General features: G+C 42.9%; 1 protein-coding gene across 2 annotated transcripts in view; it reads right to left on the bottom strand.

Annotated features, from left to right (window-relative positions):
• The window catches only part of ascc3 (activating signal cointegrator 1 complex subunit 3), a 619,273-nt gene that overhangs the window by 167,790 nt on the left and 424,223 nt on the right, over positions 1-27,260 (bottom strand). For both annotated transcript variants that reach the window (XM_041188004.1, XM_041188005.1), the window contains exons 24-29: positions 24,079-24,247; positions 22,525-22,745; positions 22,185-22,270; positions 6,828-6,994; positions 4,404-4,549; positions 1,165-1,285 (exon numbers count right to left, since the gene is read on the bottom strand). In XM_041188004.1, the coding sequence (XP_041043938.1) occupies positions 1,165-1,285; positions 4,404-4,549; positions 6,828-6,994; positions 22,185-22,270; positions 22,525-22,745; positions 24,079-24,247 (910 nt within the window). The remainder of the gene's footprint in view (positions 1-1,164; positions 1,286-4,403; positions 4,550-6,827; positions 6,995-22,184; positions 22,271-22,524; positions 22,746-24,078; positions 24,248-27,260) is intronic.

Genomic DNA, 27,260 nt, shown 5'->3' with positions numbered 1-27,260 from the left:
GCTTTTGGTGATTTAGGAACAGGTGTGGTTGAATAGGTTGGGACAGATTTATTGTTCATTAATGTTTAGTACTTTGCGACTGTCAGGTTGTAATTAATCTGAGCAGACGTGGCTGGCCTCCTTCTCACAATCAATACACACATTTATGTCATATAGCTAATTAGCTTAGCCATACAGCTGTAATTAGACTGACACAAAATGATCTGCAACTGTCAGCTTGATAACACAATAGTTAAAACATTTGAGAATGTATTTTTTCAGCTATTACCTGATCAATACAAAATTCTCAACGGAATTAATAAGCGCTTGTTAGCGAATTATAATGGCACTCTCACATTTCAGTATTAAAGCTTCAGCTCCTTTACAGTCTAACATTTTGCTCCTTTATTAAGCCAATATATATTCTATCCAGACAGAATTTGTTTTTAAAGAGTTGAAAATTGCAATGGTATGCTTTGTTTACAATTGGCAAAGACCCCAATCATTGCAGTTCGTTCCCGGTGCTGTGACTAGTGACAACCCGAGGTGAAAGTTGGAGGTTTTGGTTTGAATTATGATATTGGCAAGAGTCACATGTTGATCTTAAAGTTTAAGTTGGTCTACTCATTTGATTCAACATTAGATGAGGGTAATTCTCACTGCCATATTGCAATCGCTAGTGCTAATTTCTTTTTAATTTAAAACATTGGAAAGGCAACATTGAGTTCCAAAACAGTTATGACACATTGCATTCCTTCAGTGCTTAAAGCTCAAACTAATTAATTTTTATTTTTTCAAATACACAATAAAATCAAGTCTAAGTGCTACCAGCTACGGATTGTGCAGAGAGATCATTAGCTGTGACTCGATCATTTACTTTCTGATGGTTGCAACAATTGCGTAGAAAACCTCAAGTTTTGTGAGTGCTGTTAGTCCATATTTTTCTTTGTATAACGGGCACTCATTCATGTACAGAAAGTCTGTAAACATCATCTGCTATTAAAAGGAGAGATCTAATTAAAATAAGTATCACCTGTGTTGACTTATTCAAGCTACCCTATGAAGTGCAGATTATGAACTCATCAGATATCAATGAACCCATGCCCAGTCAAATCAGAGAACAGTGCAACATAGCACTCATCAGTTCAAAGGTTGTTTTCCTATCTCTTCATTCCTAAAATTCACCTTGGAATGTTGGCTTGTTCATTCTGGCCATGCGAGGGCAATAATGCTGGCCTGGGAAGCCATGAATGTGAACTTCAAGAGGAACTGGACGTACAGATGGTCTAAAGTTAAACAATCCATTCTAAATTAAACAGGAAAAGAAGTACAGCACATTAATACATATTTTAAATATGCTTCAAAGTACAACTGTTTGATCTGAAAGGTGGACACTTTGCCATTTAATCTAAAGTACGCAGAACTATAAACTCAATAAATAGACTGGCTTTCCTTTGAAGCTGATTCACAAGGATAGAGGATATTAAAATAACCAAACTTCTGTGAGACCATAAGGACCCCTCCTAGTTGCAGAGTTACTTGATTTCAATTGGTGCAGCATTTGAGGTGCTATAATTGTCCTTAAAATCCTTGGATTAGGAAAAGAACCCTTGGAGGGACATTTAACGGAGTCTGCAAGAGGGGGAAACGTGGCATGCAGACTTAATTAGGCGGGATGCAAAATTTCAATTTGCCAGTGGTGGACTGAAACGCAAAGATAAAGTCAGTGTGTTTACATCATGTTGAGCCTCACACCCGCCTGTAGCGGTTCATGCTTGTAATACATTTGCATGCCTTGAATACTCATTAGCGTAAAACTAAAATAAAGTCAGCAGGGCATGAGAATCTCGTGGCACCCAGTTCACAATTATTTAAAGGTGGGGCACAACAGTCGGCTTTGTGCAGTTGTGTGTAAGGTCAGTGGTTTTTCCTTGTTTAACTCTATAGCGCAAGGGAGAGGAGCTTGGATGGAGGTTCAGGACTGGCAAAAGTGAGTCAGTGGTGAACACAGTTGTGGAGTGGGGTTGGGGGTCATGGAGGAGTGCAAGAAGGATCCAGTAGAGGACAGAGGGTGGGGTCAGGGGAAGGGCCTGGCCCCTTCGGTGTGGGGTGTGTGTGGAGGTGAGGACAGTTAGTCAAGGTAAAAAAAGAGGTTTCTAAAGTTGTCACTGTCCAAATGTGTGTCTACCTCAGGGTGTTGGCTGGCAGGGTCCTTAGAGAGCATTGTGTTTAACTACAGAAAATCAATTATCCTTTCTGAGAATAATCTCGAACAACATCATTTACAATGCATGGAAAGGAGAGCCAGCTGAGCTTGCAATTCAGCCATGCCCCACAGAATGGTGAGTGCAACATTGGACACTAACATGGGCATTTAATAAAGCATGGATAAAAAGAAAATTACATTCTTTCTTCCACAATGAAGGAAATGTCCCTGACTCCCCTGTGACCATCAATGCATGCCAGCCATGAGGCGTGATAGTGCATTTAGCTCTCCAACTGAGGGACTCTCAACAAATATTGATGTTGCACACATGGGCCAGGATTTTACAATCGGTGTGCGGGTGTGCACCTGACATACTGGAATGTAAGACAATGTGGGGCGTGTGTCCTGACGTCATTGCGAAGTCGCGTGATATTTTGTTCGGTGGGCGCGCACTGGAGTCGGATGGGCGCCTGCCGGTAATTGAGAGGCCTATTAAGGCCATTAACCAGGTAATTTACCTGAATTTTACGCTGTCTGTCCAGCCTTATGGTTAGCGGACAGGCAGAAAGGCCGGTTTTTCAGGAAACCTCACCCACGAGCGGGTTGAGGTTTCCTGAAGCTAATACAAATTAAATAAAAAGTTTCATTTGAACTTAAAAACATGTGCCATCTCATATGACACAGTCACATGAGGGGACATGTTTCATTGAATTTTCTGCTCTTTATTAATATTTCAAAAAGTGTTTCAATCTCCCTGAGGCAGCTCTGTGCCTCAGGGAGATTGAAGGCTCTTTCGCGCACGTGTAAACTGCGCGCCAGGCCCGCTCTCCCTCCTGCCCCCACCCACACAGGTAGCACTCAGCACTACCGCTTACAATCCATGCAGGGTGGGCCTTAATTGACCCACCCACGTGAAATCATGGCTCCGCGACCACCCTCGCCCACTCCCACCGAGCCCATCTGACGAATGGAAAATCCTGGCCATGAATAAAGTGAAACCAATGTAACATGAAATATTTGTAAGTGAAATTTAATTTTGAAAAGGACCCGTGCCACCTTAGTGCTCGCAAGTCTTACGCTAATGGCAATGTTGTTGGACAGGAGAGTTTTGGCCGTGAAGCAGAGCCTCCCTGTTTGACTGGGTGTGGGGTGGGTGGGGAGAGTGGGGCGGGGGTTTGTGATGTAAAGGTCAGGAAAGGGGGCTGGGGGCCAGACCTTAGGGGGAGGGGTGGGGGTGGGGACCCTACTGAGAAAGGAGGCCAGTGTTGGAGGCCTCCCCCTTCCCTGCTCGAGGTGTGAGCAGGGTAACTTTATCAAGCATCGCCCCGCTCCCCTCCCCCACTCCCCATTCTTGATCTCCTGCTGTTGTCAAAATTGCGGCTGGGTGGGAAGCAGCCTTTAAGTGGCCCATTAATCTCATGAAAGAATAAAAAAAATAGGCTGGGATGAGAGACCTGTAAGACGTTACAAAGAGAGGGTGGAATGAAATGACAAGTGAACATTATAAGCTTGATGTATTGGGGCAATGGGGAACCAATGCAAGTCAATGAGGAGAAGCATGACGGATGAGCAGGACAAGATGCAGACAATGTATTTAGGCAAGTTGGTATTTATGAAAAGTAAAAGTTGGAAGAGATTAAATGTAGAGATGCTGAAAAACTGGGGAAGGATTTTGGCAGATGTAGGTATGAGTTGGGGCATAAGCAGCGATCTACATGTTTGTTATATGCAGATCCCATTTTTGCAGCAATCTCAAGTTTACATATGTACAATAATGACATTTTCATATAACAAGTATTGATTCTAAAAGCTGCGCCTATTCGCAATTAATGCAATACACTGTAAGCAGCAGGGCCTAATGTTCTTAGTATTTATGCTATCAGTTTTCTTTGAGGTAATAAAATCAATGCCACAGAAGCTTTAAAATGACAGTAGGCAGTTTAGCGTTAAATGTGAAGTGAGTTATAGAAGTTCGGTTTAAAGATACATGTGTTTAGTCAAAAAATGCATCTTTACTGTTCACTGAAATGCACCATCAGTGATATAGATGACAGGCACATCATTCCATCACTGTCAGCTGTAGCTTGCAAATCGCAGATTGGATTCTGCAAAGTACCATTAAATGATATGTGCTCCCAAAGTGCACAGGCACACATAATCCATTGGCATTTAGCCCATGATCTATAATTGCTCCCCGTGGTCTAATATGTGTTCTTACCTGTTGGATACCTAACCAGTCAGCCAAGTCCTTGGCATTTGCCAGTGCAGTGGACAGCCCCACTATCCTTACAGGGCTTTCTGTGTGAGATGAGATGAAATTAGTTCTGGACACGATTACTTCCAGCACAGGACCTCTTTCATCCCCTGGAAATAAACACATTTGAAATTGTTGCATTATTTTTAAGAATTTTGTCTGTTTTTCAACAGACTCATTGATGCTTTAAAGACTGAGATAGAAAATTTCATACTTTAAACTGAAGCAATGGCAATGTTATAATTCTTTAGTTTATGTGAAGCATATTGTTCACAAAATAATATACTGGAGTAGAAGTTGCATTATAATAATCTTGGGACCTTTTAATTTAGGGTAAATGAAGGGGAACATGTGACCTGTTCTACAGTGTGTCTGACAGTAATCCTGGGAGGTTTGATTGTTAGAGGTCAATGGAAGGCTTAAATTGTATTACTGAGAAGAAGATGGAAGGTATTTACACTTGGAAACAACTGCAGCTGTCTCTCAGTTTGCAACGAGTAGAATCCGCGTCTCCCAGTCTCAGAAAAGAGTTATAGGTGTTGGGTTGAAAATAGTTGTGCTGTGAACTATCTATTTACTTTTAGGATAAAAGAGGCATTGAAAGGGAAGAACATTCCGAGGAAAGGTCACAGACATGAAACGTTAACTTTGTTTTTCTCTCCACAGGCACTGCCAGACCTGCTGAGTACCTAGAATTTATTTCTCCTGGAATAGGGAAGGCTAAGAAAATCATTAACACAGGCTTTTACAATTGTGAAAGGCTTTGGAAGAATGAATAGACAAAGACAGTTTCCTGTGATTGGGGAGTCACTGATGAAGGAGCATCAATTTAAAGTTGCAGCAGAAAAAGAGAGAGGAAGGGTTAAAAATGAAAATCTTTATGCAAAATTGTTAAGAGGAGGGACTGTTTTGTCACAGGAAGCAGATGACAAAGAGACCGATAAATCTTTTAAGGGGGAGAGTAGATAAACATTTGAAGAAGAGCAAGATTTTTATGTCTTGGGTAAATGAGTTTGTTGGCCGACCGAACTCTAACTGCACGCCTTCCTATGTTCTCTTCAGTTGTTGTTTGCAGTCAATAACCAGGGAGAGACTGATGTAAGAATAAACAGTGATAGTTTATTGAGACATAGGGCAGAGCATGAGATCATATGTGCTCACTCAGAAACCTCCAGAATTAGACTTACAATTCCTAGTTGCCCATGCTGTACGGTGATTCGTCAATGTTGTCATATGATCATTACACTTGCATTCTCTTAAAGGGACAGAGTACCTCACTTTACCACATAATAATTTCTCTTCTCATTTAGCATTGCCTCCCCACCCACTACTGCCACAGGTTTATTTCCTTAAAGGTAGCAGTGAAGATTCCAAAGATGCAGCAACTTATCCACTGGTCAACAAGTTCCCAGGCTCAATTGCTTATCTCTGTTGAACTGACTGATATTGAGTGATTCAGTGGAACCATGCTGCAGCCAGGAATCAATAAATTCAAGTGTCAGTTTGATGCAACATTGTGCGAATGAGGGTAGCCATATTCCCCAACAGTATATTGTCCCACACTTATGGTGCACGGGATCCCCTTAAACTGACAGAAGCGTCTCCAGATGTTGCCATGACAATACAGGGCTGGGTTTCCACTCAAAAACAGAAAGCCTTGTGCATTATGAGCTAGATCAGAGCCCCCTGTCCCACCCCAGCCGGATACAGACCCCCAGCCCAGCTTCCACTCCGGTACAGACTCCGAGTCAGTGCCCACATTGGGTTTCTTGGCTCCTCTTTTTTTCTAATTCAGCTTCTTGCCTTCGGTGTTATGGAGGATGTCGAACGCCTCAGACTGGTCACCGAGCATCTGGTCAAAAAGTAACTGGTGATGGCATAGCCGTAAGTCTTGTGCCTGGCGGCAGTGGGACCAAGCACAGTAACTGTTCTAGATTCTCCAATCACAGGTTCCCTCCCCTTGTCCTTGCTGCTCTTCCAATCATAGATTCCTTCTCTGGAGGAGCAGCAAGGATGGGGTGGGAGGGAACCTGTGATTGGAAGAACTAGAGCAATGAGCATGTGACAGACAGAATCAGTGATTGGAGGAGCAGCTCTGTCTCTCCCGCGCTCGCTGTTCCTCCAATCACAACTCTACAGTCAGTTCCCACTCTCACTAACTGACAGCAGGGTTGCAGTCTTTTTAAAACTTCTTACGTTGGACCACCCCCAAAGGTTGAACATTTATTTAAAATGGGGGATTTCTGACAGTGGTGTCTCAGAAATGGCTGAAACTTCTCATCCCTACTTTTTGGAAAGAAGGGAACAGGATTACAACTGGGACGAAAAAGAAGGAAAAAAAATACAAAATTACATTTATTAACATATCTAATGTCATTCGATTCTTACCTAGTAAGTGGATTTCATCTATAATGATGATTGACACCTTCTGGACATAGCTCCTATTCTGCCAACTTCTGCTGATGCCATCCCATTTCTCAGGGGTTGTGACAATGAGGTCGGCCTGTGCAATTGCTTTCATGTCTGGAGTCACATCCCCAGTCAGTTCCACTACGCTAGAGATAGACATACAGTGTTATTTAGAAAGCAAAATGATGAAGTACAGAACTGGAAGCAATGATCTTCACATACTTCTATAAACATTTGTTTAAGGGATATACATTTCAAACGTGCACCTCCTAACCCAATCTCCTATTTAAAGGAATCTAAGTCAATGCCTACTAATTGGATGCAGTTAAACACAATTAATATTCAACTAACAGATCTCTTCTCTCTCTTAAAATTAGACTTCATATATGAAGTAATGAACAAATTAAATCAAAAGACTTTTATATTCTGTACAAAAGGAGGTCTTGTGGTGCAGTGGGTAGCTTCTCTGTCTCTAAGCCTGAAGCTCCGGATTCAAGTCCTACTCCAGAGCTTGCTAGCCAAAGGAAGGTACATTCATAATGTGGTCAAACAGGTTGAGTATCAACCTGCGAATTCTTCCAACATACACCAATGGCAGGCAGTAAGAGCAGAAGAGATTCCTGATCAACCATCTGATGGAAAGAAAATTGGAACCTCTACCATCACTATCTATAGCTCCGGAGCACAACATGGATGTAAAAGTGCACTTTGCCACAGCAACACTGACGCCATGGCCAGTTGGCTGGATCGCCGTATGGATCAGATTGTTATCAACAGCACAGGGTTCGATTTCTGTTCCAACCAGGGTGGATTTGGGATCTCCCTCCTTGCTCTACCCGTGGTCGAGGTTGTGGCGCTGTGTCAGACATGCCTTCAGGCAGAGAACTCAAGAAGAAAATTCTATACAAAGTATCACATTGCGTGATGCTCTTCCTCTAGGGCCCCTAATAATATCTTTGTACATGCACTTTTTTTAGTGAAACAATCAATGGATTGCAGCCTCCCATTTAACTCTAGAGATTTCCTTCCTGTCCAGCATTTGTTTTGAGCCAGCAAGATCAAGCCATAATTTTTTTTCACTTACACTTTTCATGGAGTGTACATTCTTCAATAATGAGAAAAATATCCTTATAGCATTCAATGTGTATATTACCTACAGTGTGCCCAATGTACAGAATTTCACTTAAAAATTTTAACAAACTGAAATCCTGCCTTCAGGTGAGCAGAGGGAGTACTTCCAACAAATCTTTTTAATTTTTTTGGCTTTTCCAGCTTAAGGGCAACATTTTCCATTCTCACCCATCAGAGATATTATGAAACCAGCTGCACTAGAATATCCATCAAGAAGATTAGCATTTGAAGCAGTACTAAAAAATGACTGGCTTCATGTTTTTTGGTTACCTAAGATTTAATTTTATGAATTGTTTTATTTGCCCTTTCAACATTCTTGGCTTTTACAGTGTTTCATTATTGCACTTAACTCCAACACATCAAAACTAGCATCTGGTCTACACTGAGGTGCACAACCAGTTCAACTGATGAATCAAACTTCCTAATTGCTCTGTCTTCTCTTCAGATATAACATCATTGCTCTATGATGACTTAGTATGATAAACTGGGATGGCAGTAACACTCTCTAAACTGGATTGTTGTTTTAAAGTTATTTCAGACTTGCCCTGCTTAATATCTAAACAAATATATTTAAAAGCCTCACAAGGTTGACTCTCGATTTTAAATTCTACTCTAATCTTAATATTTTTCAAATTTCACAGTACCACGCAATGAGGTATCATCAACATGCATCATGAAGGTGCCTGAAAGTTTCCCTTTGTGACACTAATAAAAATAATAATAATAATAAGGTGGGATCTTTTAGTTGAACACAACCTATTTTCAGTAAAACAGATCTCACCAAAAATAGCTTAGCCTGGAAGCATCATTGAGGTCATAGACACATTTGTTCAGTTTCCATATAGTTTTCCTTCTGCATTTGCTGCCTTTGTTTCAGAAACACTTCTCCCTGAAAAGTATCATCCTGCAGAAATTCAGCTTTTATGACAAGTGATCTATACAAGCATGTGGCCAAAAGAGTGAAAAGGATTTTTAAAATTGCTTTTTCATCTGTGGAAGAGAGCACTCTAACATGTGTATCACCCAGTTGCTCTTCAAAACTGCTAGCATCTAGGCTTGCTTTACTTATGTAAGTTTCATCTGCAAAGACTTTTCCAGAATACTCTCAGTATATGATAAAACTTGGTTGACCCTTACCCGGTGCCTCAGAATAAACTCCAAGCATGCTCCAACTATCTAGCCCCCTTTGTTTTGTCTCTCATCGGTTTTCTCAAGTTTAAAGGCAGCCATCAAAACTTCACAGTCATGAGGATTTCTGCTTCTAGTTCTGTTGCGAGACTGTTCTGAGGCTTTTATTTCATTGTCCAATCTATTCAAGCTTTGGCCTCTGCTTCTACTTTTATGTCTGTCAGGACTACTACTGCGAGATCTCCCTTTTGGAGGCTTTTCCTCCAGTTCGTGATCATTTTCTGCCTAAAGAGTCTTACCAGCCTCATTATCAATACGCTTTCTTACTTTCCACTATTTTACCCGATTATGCCATTCCATGGACCCCACTCCATCCTCAACATTCAAAAACTTAACCAGTAGCTTATCCTGTATGTTCCACAATTTGACATACCCTTCCCTTCGTTAGACCCTTGAGAATATATGTCACCTGAGTACCCGCTCTGGGCAATTGGCCTGTGGATGTGATAGCTCTGTCATGTGTGTCATGTTTACACACATTGGGCTGAATTTTACGCTGATTGGGCGGGCGTGTACCCGACCTGATCGGGCATGAAACTGCGTGAGATAACGTCGGAAAGTGTCTCGATGTCATCCTGTGTTCAGTCAGTGGGCATGTGCCAAAGTCGGAAGTATGCCCACTGACTATTAAGAGGACAATTAAGCCCATTAATGGCACAACTGTCTGTTCTTTTACGTAGCCCGTTCAACCTTACGGTTAGCAGAAAGGCAAATTGGCCAGGTGGCCTTTACATGTTTCATCAAACCTCATCCAAGGGTGGGAAGAGGTTTCTGATATTAAATAAAATAAAAATAGAAATCTGTGCACAACACTTTTATAATCTATATGTTCAGGTGTCTGATTGTGATGCTTGGACATTTGTTTTCTGATTTTAAAAACTTTATTTCCTGGTTTTTGGGTCTTCAGCTCCCTAAGGCTGCTCTCTGCTATATGGGAGCTTTCTGTCAGCGTTCGCCCATGCTGATGCCATCACCCACTCTCCTCCGGCCTCCACCCCAGCAGTGCTGAGCTTTTGAGCGCGCGCTGTTAATTGGCAAGCCAGTGTGAAATCGCGGTGGGGGGCCGATCGTGATTGATGGTCCCTTTCCTGATTGTTCCCAGGCCTGCTGATCGTGCCCGCCCGAGCTGAAAATTCAGGCTATTATCATTGATCAACCCTTGATCTACTGCACTCTGTTCTTCAAAATCACAATACACATGAGCACTTGATGTCCAAGGTACCTTCAATCAGCTGCTCAGTCTTAGATTTTGCAATCACTTCTGATTAATTATATGGAATGAACCTCAATAGTTTGATTGTTATATTCAACAAGTACTCTTACCAACATGATCCGTTACATTGCTAATGTCTTTCCATTCCCTATGATCTCTTTTATAGGATACCAATTCTCCTAAATTTAATTCTGCCTCAAGTGGGCTTTTATGATGCCTTGGTTCTCTCTGAATTTTCTGAGACCTCAGCCATGATAAAACCTTTTCTCCCTACATGCAAAGCATTCAAATGGGCAGAAAAATTGAACTATTGTTGGCATCTCCTACAGCACAACTATGGCACAATAGCTGGCAATTTTGAATTTTTCCCATCGCCAAATCCAACCTTCTGGAGTCAATTCTTTGAAAGAACTGCCCACGTCAAGGTACAGTCTGATAGATCGGCTAAAATTTTATGCAGCATTTCATTGATCACTGTATGACTGCTTTCACAAAGTCCATTGCTAAAAGGACTTTCAGTTGTAGTATTCATAACCATGATGTTCATCACATCATGTTCACACGTCTCTGAGCCCATCATTGGCAAATTCCCCTCCCATACAAACAAACGAATTAGGAGCAGGAGTAGGCCACTCGGCCCTTTGAGCCTGCTCTGTCATTCAATAAGATCATGGTTGATCTGATTGTAATCTCAACTCCACCCTATCCCCGATAACCTTTATCCCCCCTTACTTATCAAGAAAACATTCAAAGACTCTGTTTCCACTGCCTTTTGAAGAAGAGAGTTCCAAAGACTCACAACACTCTAAGGGAAAAAACTTCTCCTCATGGGTCAGAAATTTCACTGGTGTCCAAAGGCTGGTCAAATTGCCCTTGATTTTGTCTACAATCACCCTTTTGTCTTTCCTATGTATTACTGTAGAACAATCTGGTCACCTCAGTCTATGGAATATAGGTAGGAAATATTTCTTTGTCCCATACCTTTAGATCCTTGGCAATTTCCTCATTAACGTAAAATGCCAATGGAAAGTTTACAACAGTATGCAGTGGCGTGCCCTGATAATTACAGATTTCATACTTCTCATTAATCTCTTCTATTAGCCTCATACACTCATCTTCAACCATACTGCATCTTTTAGCAGGATTTTTAATTTCTGACAAGCAGGGTGAGCAAATTATCTATGTGACTCAAGGGCAAATTCTTTAGTCTGATTCTGATAACCTGATGCTTGTGAAACTTGTGCAACATTCTGATGAGAAACATCAGGGGTTGGGTTTTATGGTTTTATGTTTTTCATTGGGCGCGGGAGGCAAAATAGAAAGTGAGTGGTCTGCTTGCTCCCGCTGTCTCAGCTCTTCCAATCAAGCGTCAGACGGCCAATTAGAGTTTGTCTGGCAGGAAGGCGGCCAATAGCAGTGAAAAGGGAGGGGCGCTCTGTGACCAATCAGGAGTCTAGACTGGGACGTCATGCAGCAGTGTGGTTATGTCATTAACAGGTCATCAGTCATGGCTACAAATGTAAAGGCTTCCTTCTCTCTCAATCTTCCTTTATTTATAGACTCATAGACGTCTACAGCACAGAAGAAGGCCATTCGGTCGATCGTGTCCGCACCAGTCAGCAAAGATCTGTCTACATGAATCCCATTTTCCAGCACTGGAGGCTATGGCAATGCAAGTGAATATCTAAATACTTCTTAAACGTTACAAGAGTTTCTGACTAAACCACCCTTTCAGGCAGTGAGTTCCGGACTCCCACCATCCTCTGGGTGAAAACATTTCTCAACTCCCCTCATACCCTTCTACCTCTTACCTTAAATCTTTGCCCTCTGGTTATTGACCCCTCTACGAATGGAAAAAGTGCCTTCCTATTCACCCTATCTATGCCCCTCATAATTTTATGCACCTCTATCAGGTCCCCTCTCAGCCTTCGCTGCTCCAAGGAAAACAACCACAGCCTATCCAATCTTTCCTCATAGCTCAAACCCTCCAGGCAGCATCCTTGTAAATCTCCTCTGCACCCTCTCAGTGCAATCACATCCTTCTTATAATGTGGTGACCAGAACTGCATGCAGTACTCCAGTTGTGGCCTAACCAACCTTGATACAATACCAGCATAATCTCCCTGCTCTTGTATTCTATGCCTCGGCTAATAAAGGCAAAGATCCCATATGCCTTCTTAACCACATTATCTGCCTACCCTGCTACCTTCAGGGATCAGTAGATATACACACCAAGGTCCCTCTGATCTTCAGTATTTTCTAGGGTCCTACCGTCCATAGAGTAATCCCTTGCCTTGTTAGCCCTCCCCAAGTGCATTACCTCTCACTTTTCTGGGTTGAATTCCATTTGCCACTGCTTTGCCCACCTGACCAGTCCATTGATATCCTCCTGCAGTTTACAGATATCCTCCTCACTATTTGCCACCCTACCAATTTTCCTGTCATCCGTGAACTTTTTGATCATACCCCACACATTTACATACAACACAAACAGCAAGGGCCCCAGCACTGAGCCTGTGGAACCCCACTGGAAACAGACTTCCAGTCACAGAAACATCTCTCTACTGTCACCCTCTGCTTCCTGCCTCTCAGCCAATTTTGGATCCAATGTGCCATTTTGCCTTGGATCCCATGGGCTCTTACTTTCTTGACCAGTCTGCCATGAGGGACATTGTCAAAAACCTTGCTAAAGCATGTAGACCACATCAAATGCATTACCCTCATCAACACTCTTGGTTACCTCCTCAAAAAATTTGTTCACATTTGTCAAACATGATCTTCCCTTAAGAAATCCATGCTGACTATCCTTGATTAATCCGTGTCTCTCCAAGTGCAGATATATTCTGTCCCTCAGAATTCTTTCTAGTAACTTCCCACCACTGAGGTTAGACTGACTGGACTGGAATTTCCTGATCTATCCCTTCCTCCCTTTTTTAATAATGGGACAACGTTAGCAGTCCTCCAGTCCTCTGGCACCTCACCTGTGGCCAGAGAGGATTTGAAAATTACTGCAAGAGGCCTTGATATCTCTTCCCTTGCCTCGCTCAACAGCCTGTGATTCATCTCATCCGGGCCTGTGGATATATTCACTTTTAAGGCCTCTAAACCCGCTAGTACTTCCTCTCTCTAATTTCCTCTAATATTTGACAGTCCTCCGCCCTGATGTCTATATCTTCCAATGTGAAGACCGACGCAAAGTATTGATTGAGGACTGCACCCACGTCCATACACAGATTACCTCTATGGTCCCTAATTGGCCCTACTCTTTTCCTAATTATTCTCTTGCTCTTTATATATTAAGAAAAAAACCCTTTTGGGTTTTCCTTTATTCTACCCACCAATGTTTTCTCATGCACTTTCTTAGTTTTCCTAATTTCTTTTTTAAGTTCCCCTCTGCACTTTTTATACTCCTCTAAGGATTCTGCTGTATTGAGCCTTTGGTATCTGCCAAAAGCTTCTCTTTTTTTCTTAATCCTAATCTTTCTATCCCTTGACATCCAGGGTTGTCCGAACTTGGTACCCCCCTTTGTCTTTATGGGAACTTTTTTGCCCTGTACTTTCACTATTTGCTCCTTGAATGCCTTCCAATTGTTCTAGCACAGTTTTATCCGCAAGTAGCTGCTGCCAGTCCACTTGGGCCAATTCACAACTCGCGAATTAAAATTAGCCTTTCCCCAGTTTAGAACTTATTGATTTCTTTTGGTTGGCTTCAAAAAGTAAAAAAAAGTTAAAAACACAGGGCCCAAAATTTCACAATCCCCACTGGAAGGTTTTTCGGTAGTTGGAGGGGTGGGGAGCATCAAATTGCAGGGACGGATTCTCTCCGGGATCCCACAAACCCCACAGCAACTTTACACTGGGGTAGGCAAGGCCTCAGATGGAAATCCACTCTTGCCCCAACTGAGGCCCTTAAGAGGCCAATTAATGGCCACTTAAGGACCGTTTCCCACCCAGCCTCAATTTTTAGGCTTGTGGGGGGGTGGTTTACTTGGCAAGGGGGAATGCCTGCAAAGGACCCGGGTCTAAATCTCGGGCAGAAAGTGTGGGGATGGTGGTGGTGATGATGGTGGGGGCGGCGTGCCTCCATCAGAAGCCCCCTTCTGACTGCGGGTTCCTTAACGTCCAGTGGCCACTAGATGTCCCTCCCCACCCCAGCCTTTCCCCCAACACTCGGATTGCCCCCTTTGCACCCCCCCGCACCCCAGGCCTTCCTCACTCATGGAACCCCTTAAACCTACCTTGTCCTCCAGTTCTGGGACTTGGGCTCAGGCATGTTGGTGTACTTACTCTTCAGTCCACTGCAGCTCTTGTCGTTGCTGGGACTGGAGAGCTGCCGGCACTCATTCAAATGTGAAATTGCTGCGGGGCACTCGAAGTTGGCGGGGTTGTGTTCCCCACCGACTATTCGGATGGCAGGAAGGGGGACCCTGTCACCCCAAAAATTCAGCCTATAGAGACGCTGCTACCTTCACCAACAGAATCTGCTGCTACATTCAGCTAGGGTTCCAATGGCAGGCTTTTTCCTCAGCCACTGTGCTGCCTCGTCATAGCTTCCGTAAACTACTTCCAAACTTTTCCACATCTGACACCCGAAAAGTGCAGCAGGCAACGAAAAATCGCAGACAATTAAGTTATTAACAAGCAAATAGCTTGTCAATTAGCAATTTAAAAATGGTGGGCTTCCAGACTCCATGACCGCTCGCCTTCTGAATTTTTCGGCGACTGGTGTAATGACATTGCATTGCCAACCTGATGTCAACACCCCCTATTTTACCTATGCAGGAGGGAGCGGGGGAGGAAGGGGGGAGGTGGGGGGTGTGGTGCCAGTTGGGCAGCCATAAAATCCAACCCTATGTTTTGTCAAATGTAAAGAATCTATCTGCCTCCACCTTAAAAATATTCAATGACCCTGCTTCCACTGCCTTCTGAGGCAGTAAGTTTCAAAGTTCCACAATCCTCAGAGAAAGGAATTCTCCTTATCTCTGTCCTAAAAGGGTGACTCCCTAATTCTGGAATCACCCACAAGAGGAAAGGTCTGTTCCACGTCCACCTTGTCAATACCGTTCAGGATCTTATATACATCAATCAAGTCACCCCACACTCTTCTAAACTTCAATGGAAACAAGCCCAGCCTGTCAAACCTCTTCTCATAGGATAACCTGCTCATTCCAGGTATCAATCTAGTGAACCTCCTCTAAACTGCCTCCATTCTTCTTTAAATAAGGTGACCAAAACTGCACACAGTATTCGAGATTTGGTCTCACCAATGCCCTGTATAATTGGAGCATAACATTCTTACTTTTATGTTCAATTCCTCTTGTAATAAAGGATAACATTTCATTAGCCTTCTTAATTATTTGCTATTCCTGCACACTAACTTTTTGTGACTCTTGCATGAGGACACCTAGGTCTCTCTGCACCTCAGAATTCTGCAGCCATTCTCCGTTTAAGTAATACTCTGCTTTTTTATTCTTCTGCCAAAGTGAACAACTTCATAACTTCCCACATTATACTTCATCTGTCAGATTTTTGCCCACTCATTCAACCTATCTATATCAGTCTGTGACCTCCGTATATCCCCATCACAACATACTTTCCTACATATCTTTGTGTCATCTGCCAATTTAGCCAGCATGCCTTCACTCCCCTCAACTGATAAAAATTGTAAAAAGTTGAGGCCTTAGCTTTAAGTCCTTAGGATGGAGTCCATCAGGACCCAGAGATTTGTCAGCCTACAGCTCCATCAGTTTGCTCAGTGATTGTAATTTCACCAAGTTCCCCTCTCCCTTCCACCTCTTGATTTACAACTATTATTGGAATGTTTTTGTATCCTCTATAACAAAGGCAGAAGCAAATTTTTGTTGATTTCATACTCCATTTCCTTATTATCTACTATTAACTCTCCATTGTCATTCTCTAGAGGACCAACACTCACTTTACTTACTCTGGTTGGTTCCAGAACGTGCTGCTCTAAGAAACTATCTCCAAAGTATTCTATGAACTCCTTATCCTGGCTACTGCTGCCAATCTTATTTTTATAGCTTGTACGTAGATTAAAATCACCCATGATTATTACCATCCCTTTATCACAAGCACCCAATCTTACTCCTTTCAGTTGAAGCAGCGCTTCACTTGTACCTCCTTCAATTTGGTCTACTGCATTCGCTGCTCCCAATGTGGATCCTCTACATTGGAGAGACCAAATGCAGACTGGGCGACATTTTACGGAACACCTTCGGTCTGTCCGCAAGCATGACCCAGACCTTCCTGTCACTTGCCATTTCAGCACACCATCCTGCTCTCATGCCCACAAGTCCATCCTTGGCCTGTTGCAATGTTCCAGTGAAGCCCAAAGCAAACTGGAGGAACAGCACCTCATCTTCCGATTAGGCACTTTACGGCCTTCCGGACTTAACATTGAGTTTAACAACTGCAGACCATGAACTCTCTCCTCCATCCTCACCCCTTTTTTTATCCCCTTTTTTCAATAATAATTTAAAAAAAAATTTTATCCACTTATTTTTAATTTTTATTTATTTTCATTTTTATTCATTGTTTTATTCCCACCTTTTATCCTATTTTTGATCTTTTTCCCACCACCTCACCCCCACTGGGGCCATGTCACTTTTTCATGTTGCTCTTTCCAAAGTGCTTACCCTTGTCCTGCTATTATCACATTTTGTTTTCTGACCTTAATGCCACCATCAACACCTCCTTTAACCAGTACCACTGCCATTAACACCCCTTTGTCCTTTTGTTCATGACTTCTTCGTCAATCTCTTCTTTGCCTCCACCTATCGCTGGCCTTCTATCCAGCTTCACTTGCTCCACCCCCCTTAACCAGTATAAATTTCACATTTTTACTTCTCTTTAGCTCTGAAGAAGTCATACGGACTCGAAACGTTAACTCTGTTTTTCTCTCCACAGATGCTGTTAGACCTGCTGAGTTTTTCCAGCATTTTCTCTTTTTGTTTCAGATTTCCAGCATCCACAGTAATTTGCTTTTAACCCAATAATTCTTCTTGTACATTTTGTCCTACATTGTGGTTATTGTTAGGGGACCTGTAGACCACTCCCACTTGTGACTTCTTTCCCCTGCTATTCTTCATCTCTATCAAAACCGATTCTACATTCTGATTTCCTGAACCAAGGTAATCTCTAACTATTGCATCCTTGATCAACAGTGCTATCCCTGCACATTTACACAGCTTCCTATTCTTCTTGAATGGTGCCCCTCGATATTCAGGAACCAATCCTTGTCATCCTGCAGCCACGTCTCCATAATGGCTATTAGATGATATTCATTTGTTTCAACGTGCACTATCAATTCATTTACTTTGTTTTGAATGCTATGTGCATTCAGATACAAGCCTTTAGTTTTGTCTTTTTGTTACCTTTGTAACATCTAGCCTTGACTAATGGTGTATTCTTAGGTTTTATCTCTCTTTCCCTTCCTGCTATTCTATGACACTCATTTCCCATATTACTATTTTGCTGTCCTGCCTTGAATCTACCCCTTGATTTGCTACATCTACCCAAGCCTGAATTCTCACCCTTCTTGTTTAATTTAAAGCCCTCTCTACTTCTTGCTTTGCAAGAATACTTGTCCCAGCATGGTTCAGGTGTAGACTGTCCCAACTGTACAGCCCCCTACTGGTGCTAATGCCTCACGAACCAGAACCCACTTCCCCCACACCAGTCTTTGAGCCATGCATTCATCTCTCTGATCTTACTTGCCATATGCCAATTTGCATGTGGCTCAGGTAATAATCCAGAGGTAATTACCTTTGAGGTTCTGCTTCTTAATTTAGTACCTAGCTCCTCATACTGACTATGCAGAACCTCTTTCCTTGTCCTATCTATGTCGCTGGTACTACATGGTCCACGATGACTGGATCCTCCCCTCCCACTGCAAGTTCCTCTCTGGTCCTGAGTAGACATCCTGCACTCTAGCACCGGGCAGGCAACACAGCCTTCTGGACTCATGCTCTTTGCTGCAGAGAACAGTGTCAATCCCTCTCACTATACTGTCCGCTACCAACACTACATCACTGTTTGCTCCCCCAGCTTGAATGGCTTCCTGTACCATGGTGCCATGGCCAGCCTGCTCATCCTTGCAGACCCCGCTTTCAGCTACAGAGGTTGTGAGCACTTCAAATCCGTTTGACAAATGTAAAGTCTGAGGCTCCTCCACCATTGTCTGTTTGGTCCTTTTACCTGCCTCACTCATGGTCACATCCTCCTGTCCTTCACCACTGACCAGAACATACGACCCTATTTTAAAAAGATCCTCTGGAACAAAGTATTTCGCTTGCTCCCTTAAGTTGTGCAGTGTCTGCAGTTCGGCTTCAAGATCAATAATCCTGATCCTGAATTCCCCTCGCTGTTTACATTTTCAGTGGACCTGTTTGCCATAGATCATCTTGCGTCCAAAATCATCCACATTCCACAGCAGCAACGTAACATATGTTATAGTTAATTGTTATTTAGTTAATTTAATTTAATTACTCTCTTAATTAACCTATAAAAATTCCTATGTATACCATACCTCTTTCTCCCATGCATCAAATTTCCACGTGAACCTAATTCGCTACTCACTCGATCATTATCTCACTCTGGCATAGTTGCCTGTTTCCTTGTGCGCCCTTTGCTGATAATGTGGTTTGAAAAGCCTGTCTCTTTTATAGACCCTCTGATGAGTCATGAGCTAGCTTATCTTCTTGCTACAGTAATTAACACAACTTCAACCATCTGCTTTCAGGTGATTGACAGATAACTCCCACTCCATGCTGTTCTCTATTTAACAAGCTTGCCTAACCTACTTGAAGGTTAGTACTTAGTCAGATCTTGATTCTTAATCTATAGCTCAAGCTGAAAAAGATTTAGCAGAACTTACCACGTGAACCTAATTCGCTACTCACTTGGTCTCCATCTCACTCTGGTGTAGTCGCCTGTTCCCTCGCCTGCCCTTACTGGTCACTACAAAGTAACATTTTAACCAATCTGATCCACAAACTGCTGAAGTGCTATCTAGCACAAACACTATCTAGTATTCCACAGTTAAAGGAGTGTGCAAAAAACACATTTATCACAGGACTAAAACTCTTTGTGACCAGTGTAATTTGTTTGGTTTCATCATTATCTTCATCCTCTTCCTCCGTATTCTCTGCAACATGTGCCATTTCGAGGACCAACCTCTTCGCTTTGGAAAATTCATTGCTTAATGATACTTCGAACACACCTGAAGCATCTATTAACTAATCTTTGGGATTCATTTGCCTCTTATTTTGTCTTCTGCTCTAATAGCCAGATCTGCTAAAGGTGTCTTCAGCCTCATTCTGCCCATCTTGAACCCTTGCCTCCAGTACTTGCACCATTTTGAAATCTAGCGATCGTTCAGTCCTCGATTCTTTGTGTTATTGGGGAATGCCTCATTTGTTTCATGAAGGCTGAATTAAATGACTGTTTCACCAGGATTTCTTTATTTAAGGCAGCATACATCTGATCCAACAGGGTCTCTTTCCCCAACAATGGAACACGAGTTAGAACCAGTTGCTGGTCTATATGAGACACCTTAGCACAATCCAGCAATTTAAACGCTAATACTGATCTAGAGATCCCCAAATTGAATTTCATCAATCTTTTATACAATCTTTTAAAGTCCATGATATATTCTTCCAGGGAATGGCCGCCTTTTTTTTTTCGAAATCTGAAGTCTCAAAATTATTTTCTCAATTTCCAGGCATCATCTCCTAACATGCTGGGCTGTAACTTCCGAGCTTCAGGGCAGTGTAACTGGGGGAGTACCCCAAAAACATGCTGTGGAAACCCCCCCAAAGTTCCCAGGTAAGGTTTGCATGGCAATTGCCTGGCAAGTGCAAACTTGCTTTGGGTAGTTGCCCTGCAGTGGTAACCCACCGAAAATGCGATTTAAATCACAAACCTCAGATGGTTCTGAGAGTCTTACATCAATCATTACCCAGAAAAAGTTAGAAGAATTAAACCCCCTTTCTCGATTCTGGGTAACTATTGTACAGACCCACACCGAGCCCCGCCCCCCCCACCACCCCCCGCCAAACTGCACTCCCCCACATTCTTAGGCAACTTTCCACCTCCCCAACTATGCACCCCTCACCCATGGGACTCCCCCAACCCCCCCTCCTCCCCCCGCCATAGCACCCGCCCCGCCCCGCCCTTCACCGGACCAATTCCCCGAACCACCCCCCACCTCCCACATGGGACTCCTCCTAAACCCCAACTACCCCCCAGACCCGACCCAACCTCCCTCTCTCCAACTGCTCGATTCAGCCACCACCCACTCCTACCCCACTTCTGCCACCCCACCGCCCCCCCAAGTTCTAACCACTTACCTGACAAACCTACCTTCTCCATGGTTGGACCTTTAAACCTACCTGATTTACGTCTGCTGGTGGTGATTCCTTCCTGCTGACCCTCCAGTGTTCAACTGAAGGTCTCTTGCTGCCCTGCATAGTTCTTTCTGGCCTGAGTCGGAAGGTCAGGCGAGACAGGAACGAAAACATTTAAAAGGTAAAAAAGTAGGGGCAGAGTGGCAATATGACCCTGACTGCCACTGAGCAGAAGTTCACGCCCTCTATTTGCCAGAAAGCCAGGTGGTGAAGGATAGAACTGGAGCCAATCTTTACACTTTTATAAGCATTTATTTATAGAGATACACATTCCAGATACATGTCTCTTAACCCTACCCCAGCTCTCGTCTGTTTCTATCTATATGAGCCCATGTGAAAACCTAGCTAATGCCCCCACGTGCATTCAATCAAACATAATTACTGTAACGGATACGTCATTTGTAAGTCAAAAAAATTTAGCATCTAAAAATGAGTTTCACTTTGTCATTTAAATTACAGCTCCCTTAAGTATTAGAAGTTGATGCTTTCTTCTGAAATGACAGTTACTAAAGCTGGGGACATTTCCAGCTAATTATCAGGCCGGAATTATACTAGAAAATCAGACTAGGGTGAGACGAACACCTGGATGCGTATGCCCACACCTACATTAAAGCAAAAGTAGCCACAAATATCAATGTACTTTTTCTCTGTAGATTAAAAAGATCAAGTGATAGATTTGAAGAGTCACATCAATGTGCCATCAATCATGTTTCTGATTGCTCAGCAACTTTTTGAGCAGGATCTGCCTGGAAAACAAGCCAGCAGACATCCAAAAATTCCTCAACCCTCTGCTTAAAAATATAGTGCTGATACAAAAGGTTGTACAAAACCATTTGAAGAGAACTGACATGAAGAATGAACATTTGGGAACACATGGTCCAAATGTGCAACATCTGCTCGAGAGGCAAACATACCTCCATACACTCACGGTAATACTACACTGTTACCTGAAATTGTTTCATCTAAACCAACACTTCCCTAGTTAGCTGAACATTTTTAATAAATACAAAACTATTAAAAAGTATAAAAAGAACAAAGGCATGCACACTTGCAACTTATCCATGTCCCTAAACATTAACTGAGGCCCAAATAAAATCAGACCATAATTGAATACTCCACAAAGGAATTACTAAAGGAAATCGTGGAAGCATAAAAACGAAAACAAAAATCTGATCAGCTTGGAGGGGTTGGATGGGAGGGAGTAAAAAAGAATTTAGCAACCTTACCTTCGATCTTATAGAATCTGATTTAATTCCATTTAAATCAATAGAAACAAGAAGCAGGGGCTTTGATAATAAGCAGGTGTTTTTTTTTTCTCACCAGATTGCCACCCATTTAATGAAGACAAACATTTACCCCATTTCGATTGGTGCTTACTTTTTACCCAGCTTCTCAGTAATCCTGATTTTCCAATCCTCAATTCGCTCACGGACAAGTGCTTTGAGAGGAGCAATGTAAACAGCCTAGAAATCAGATGAGAGTTCAAAGGTCACAAAATTAAGCTTCAGGAGTCAAATTCCCAAATAAACAATAGGTTAGAATGGACAAAAAATACTTAGAACCAGAGTTTTAAACAAAAGGAACAAGCATATCAGTATAGACATAGGGAGACGAGGACTGTGTGAAACAGTTTTATGAAGGCTTAAAGAGCATTTAACTTAAGTAATTCAACCAAAAATGTTACAAACATACGAGAGAAAATTAAACCAAAAATAACCTTTGATGTTGGGTATTTGTTGAAAACACGAAATATTGCCAGCTCAGCTGCGACCGTCTTTCCAGATCCCGTGGGAGCTCCAAGCAGTACATTACAGTCAGTGTGATAGAGGGTGTGAAATATCTGAGTCTGGATTGGGTTGAAGTGGGTGAACTTGTACAGTGCTTCATACTCCCGATTTCCCAGAGCACTGATGGGCAATGGCTGCAGGTCAAGCAATTCTGCAAAGTACAAAGAACTCAAACATGTAATACATATGAACACACATACACATAACCAGGATAGGCGTAAAGGAGCAGAGACTGCCAACAAATTGAAAGGCCTCTTTGGGTACAAAAGACAAGATTTTATCAATGCTTTATTGAAAAGAGAAAGATTTAAAAGGATATTATTCATATTGGACAATATTTTCCCATCCTCACTTTGGAGAGAGACACAACTCAATACAACCAGCTCTTCCATTGAGGTAAAACACAAAACGTGTTTTTCAATTAAATTATTAGTATATCATCTTCACAAGATTGAACAACCCTGCATTAATACAGCGCTCTCATGTCTTCAGTACATTCACAGCCAATTAGTTACATCTGAAGTGTAGCTAGTACTGTTTTGTGGGTAAATGCAGTGGGCAATATGCAGACAGCAGCATGCAACAAACAGTAAATAATTGACCAGATGTTCCTCAACCAATGTCACAAGGGAAGATTATCTGGTATTTATTTAAGCAGATAATATTCAGCAGGACATTGGGAGAGCATGTTCCTCCTGCCTTTCTTCGAATAGCACCTTGGAGTCTTTTACATCCAACTGCGTGGGTGGAGGGAGCCTCACGTTAAAAACTTATCCGGAAAGTGGCACCTTTAACAGTGCACCCTCTCTCAGTACGACACTGAAATGTCAGCCTTGGTCATGTGCTCAAGTCCTGGAGTGAGGCTATCACTATAGCAGTGTTATGCTCAGTGCTATCACTGAGTCTGGCACTGATAATGGTCACTTTTCATGTGTGCACCTGGATAGTGTGTGCTGACAGCCCAATCCACCATAGGGAGCATTGCAACCCTCTCTGATCCAACGTCTATGCATTTGCGCTCCTAGTTGGAGTCATTGGAAAGTGATAGCAAGCTAGAAATATGGCCGATAAAAGCAAAATATTGCAGATGTTGGAAATCTGAAACAAAAACAAAAATAGCTGGAAAAACTCAGCAGGTCTGACAGCATCTGCGGAGAGGAATACAGTTAACGTTTTGAGTCATATGGACTCGAAAGGTTAACTGTATTCCTCTCCGCAGATGCTGTCAGACCTGCTGAGTTTTTCCAGCTATTTTTGAAAAAATATGGCTGATTTCCTTTCCCTGAGGGTTGCCAAGGCCAATTGTATGTTTCTATCACCACTCTAAATGAGATCAGTACATAGTGGATTGAACCTGGAAGCTTCTTTGTCCAGTTCAATTATGCACTGATTATACTACTGAGCCACCTAGAGTGGTGAGTGCTATTGGTAATTACCTTCAGTCTACTAGTAATAAATGAATAGGTGTTTCATAGCTACATTACCAGTGTGAGGGGGATGCCTCTCTGGCAAAATCAGATGCTGAAAGTTTATTATGCACACGGCTTCTGCTCCCAACCACCGATCAGACACAGCCCGGATGTAGTATTGAGAAGGCAATGGCTCAAAAATTGGAATGGTAAATACCAGTAGCTGTGGTTCTTTGGACAAAACCTATAATCAACATAAAAGAAAACAGAAAATTGAAGTACTTATCCTCTCCTAAAATTCCTTTTAATTTGCAGTTGCCCATTATGCAACTTACAAGGAAAAATAAAACAGGTACAGTATGCATATGAACAGTTTGTAAAGATCGTCACCTAGAATAAAATCATTCTTTCAACCTAACACTGGTCCAGGTAATTCAAGCTTGCTCTAATGGAGAATCACACCAAAGAGACACTGTGGGGTTATTTTAGGTAAAGGGTGAAACAGGTGTGAAATGGATACTATTGTAATAGGATACACTTGTTTGAAAGTTTGGATTTAGCCCACAATTTGAGATAATTGATGATTACCATGATTCCAACTTGCCTGGGGGCACTAAAATTAGACTGCATGTATAGTTCTCTAGTACTGATTAGAAGCAATTCTCATTAAGTGGTGCACCCACTTCCATTGAAGGTCTGAAGAAGGTCTGAAGTGCTCTGTCTGGCATACAGCAGCACATTGCAGATGGCTCAGGGTCTGAGAGTGAGGTCACACAGGTTCTTGGATGTCGCATTAGAAGTCTTGCTGGAGGAGGTCCAGAGGAGGAGTGATGTCCTGCTACAGAGGCAGTTAAACCATCGCCTGTGTAGTTAATTAATTGTTGGGAAGGTGGAGAATCAGAGGACACTGATTTAAGGTGAATGACAAAAAACAAACAGCAGCATGAGAAAAAATATTTTTATGCAGCGAATGGTAAAGATCTGGAATGCACTGTCTGAGAGTGTAGTGAAGGCAGATTCAATTGTAACTTTCAAAGAGGAACTGCATTATTACATGAAGAGATAGAATTGATAGGGCTATGGGGAGAAGGTAGAAGTGTGGGACTCGTTGAGTTGCTGCTGCAGAGAGTTGGCATGGACATGAAGGGCGAACTGTTTACAGCATAGGAGGGGGATTTTCATTGATGTTATGTGGGAGAACGCCTGTGACATGATGGACACGAGCCCTGACCACAGGACATGGCTCCCGTGCCGCAAGAAGTTTAAAGATTAGACACGAGTGGCCTCACAAACACTGCTCAATAACTGCACCATCATCAACAAAAGAACCTCAACACACTTCATCTAACCATACACTGACAGTCAGACACCCCACACTACTGCATTCTTTATAGGCATTTCTCATGCCTCAGACACATTTCACAGCTCTTCAAACATGTCGCTCTCATACACAGACAAATCCACCTGTCAATACACTTATTCATGATAACCAGTTTTTCCCTTCCAGAAAAAGAATACACATTACATGTGGCGACAGCAAGACCTTATCGGGGTGGGGGAGAGATAGGGAAACACTCATGCATGAGGATCACTTCCCTTGAGCAGGTGGTACTGCCATGATCGGTTGGGAGGGGAGTGGCAGTGTCGTGGTCAGAGGCAGAGCAGAGGGCATCTCGCTCAGAGGTGTTGGCCACTCTAGCTTTCTTACAGATCCACAACTATTTCTGATGGTCAATCTCCAAAATAGTTCTCATTCAAGTCCCATATGGTCTCGCAACACAAATTCTCTCATGGCCAGCACATGCATTGCACACTAACCCTTCTAGCTTTATGTCTGCCGGATCCCAGGAGCAAGATCCAACACACCTGCAACCACACCCACACCCCCATCAGAGGAAGTGTAAGAGGAATAAGTGCCGCCTCACCTCCAGAGGAACACAAGGAGAGTGAGGAAGAAGACAGAGTGTCAATGGGCAGAGTGTCAATGGCTACTGGTGTTGCAGGCACCAGCTTAAAGACCTGCACCATATCTAACTTGGAGGTTAGGCTAGAAGACGGATCTTCACATTGGAACACACCAGCTACTAATGGGCAGTAGCTACATCAAGTGGGAGACAAGGGGTGTCACCCTGCCAAAAGACAAGATCACAGACCAGTTCTGCTATAATGGAGTTAGATGAGGATTTCACAGGGCTAAGCTTCAGAAGAAAGATTATGGGTTGACAAACCAAATGCTGGTGCAATGGAGAGCCTGCCTGAAAGCTTACAGGTCATAGCTGGAGGGATGAACGAGCCGTCTTGATATTGATCCATAGCTGCATGATGATGCTGGCCAATTCCGCCCTGCAGTCTGTGGACCCTTAGTTTGATGACTGAGGTTGCAGCTTCTGCTACAGTTATTGCAACTTCCAAGAAACAACAAAGGGTTACAATGGAAGCTCAGTCAGCTGTCATGGTTGCTCTGGGCTCCTCAATAGACGGGGGTTTTGATGTCCAGAGATTTATCCTTCAACAGATCACTGGGCTGGCAAAACAGAGGTCCTGAGGTCGTAGCATAGGGATCATGGAGCAGGAACCTGCTGGCCTTGCTCTGAACAACAGCATTCATCTGTCTCTCCACCACTGCTTTTAAAATTGCCTGTTAGCTAAGTGGCTCTGACTGCTCGAGCCCATGCTGAGGTGCAGACAAAGGCAGGGCCATCATGGGGAGGGAGCTGAAATGAATGAGTGCAGTGGTGCACTTCCTCATGGATCTTCTGTCATGAAAGGTAAAAATAATGCTCTAGAGTCTGGAGAATGTCTCTTAAAAGCATTCTTCAATTAAGTGGCAGTGCAGATGCCTCACAGGTGCAGGCTGTCTATCTGGAACCCTCTGTTGCTACCCTGGTCCTCTGCTCTTTCTCTTCCTCTTGTGAGTCCTGAGCCTGACCCACCGGCACAATTGCCGGTTGTAATGGCTGGTCTCTTATGATAGCTACATTGTGGAGTCCGCAGCAAATTACCACAATTCTAGAGGCCTTTTTGGTTGAGTACTGCAAGATACCTCCTAACCAGTTGAGGCATCAAAACCTCTGCTTGAGAACCCAATGATCTGCTCAATGATATTCTCGGTGGATGAGTGACTCGTATGAATGCTCAGCTGTTGTCTGGGGTTTTTCAAGGGGTTTTCTTTGCATCAGAGGGCCATTGGATCCAAGTGTATCCCTTGTCAGCTAATAGCACATACAGACAGTACCCAACCAGTCTGTGCTTGCAAA

This window comes from Carcharodon carcharias, chromosome 5 (assembly GCF_017639515.1).
Source record: "Carcharodon carcharias isolate sCarCar2 chromosome 5, sCarCar2.pri, whole genome shotgun sequence".
Lineage (NCBI taxonomy): Eukaryota > Metazoa > Chordata > Chondrichthyes > Lamniformes > Lamnidae > Carcharodon > Carcharodon carcharias.
Note: the sequence above shows the minus strand (reverse complement) of the source record. Positions and strands in the feature narration are given on the sequence as shown.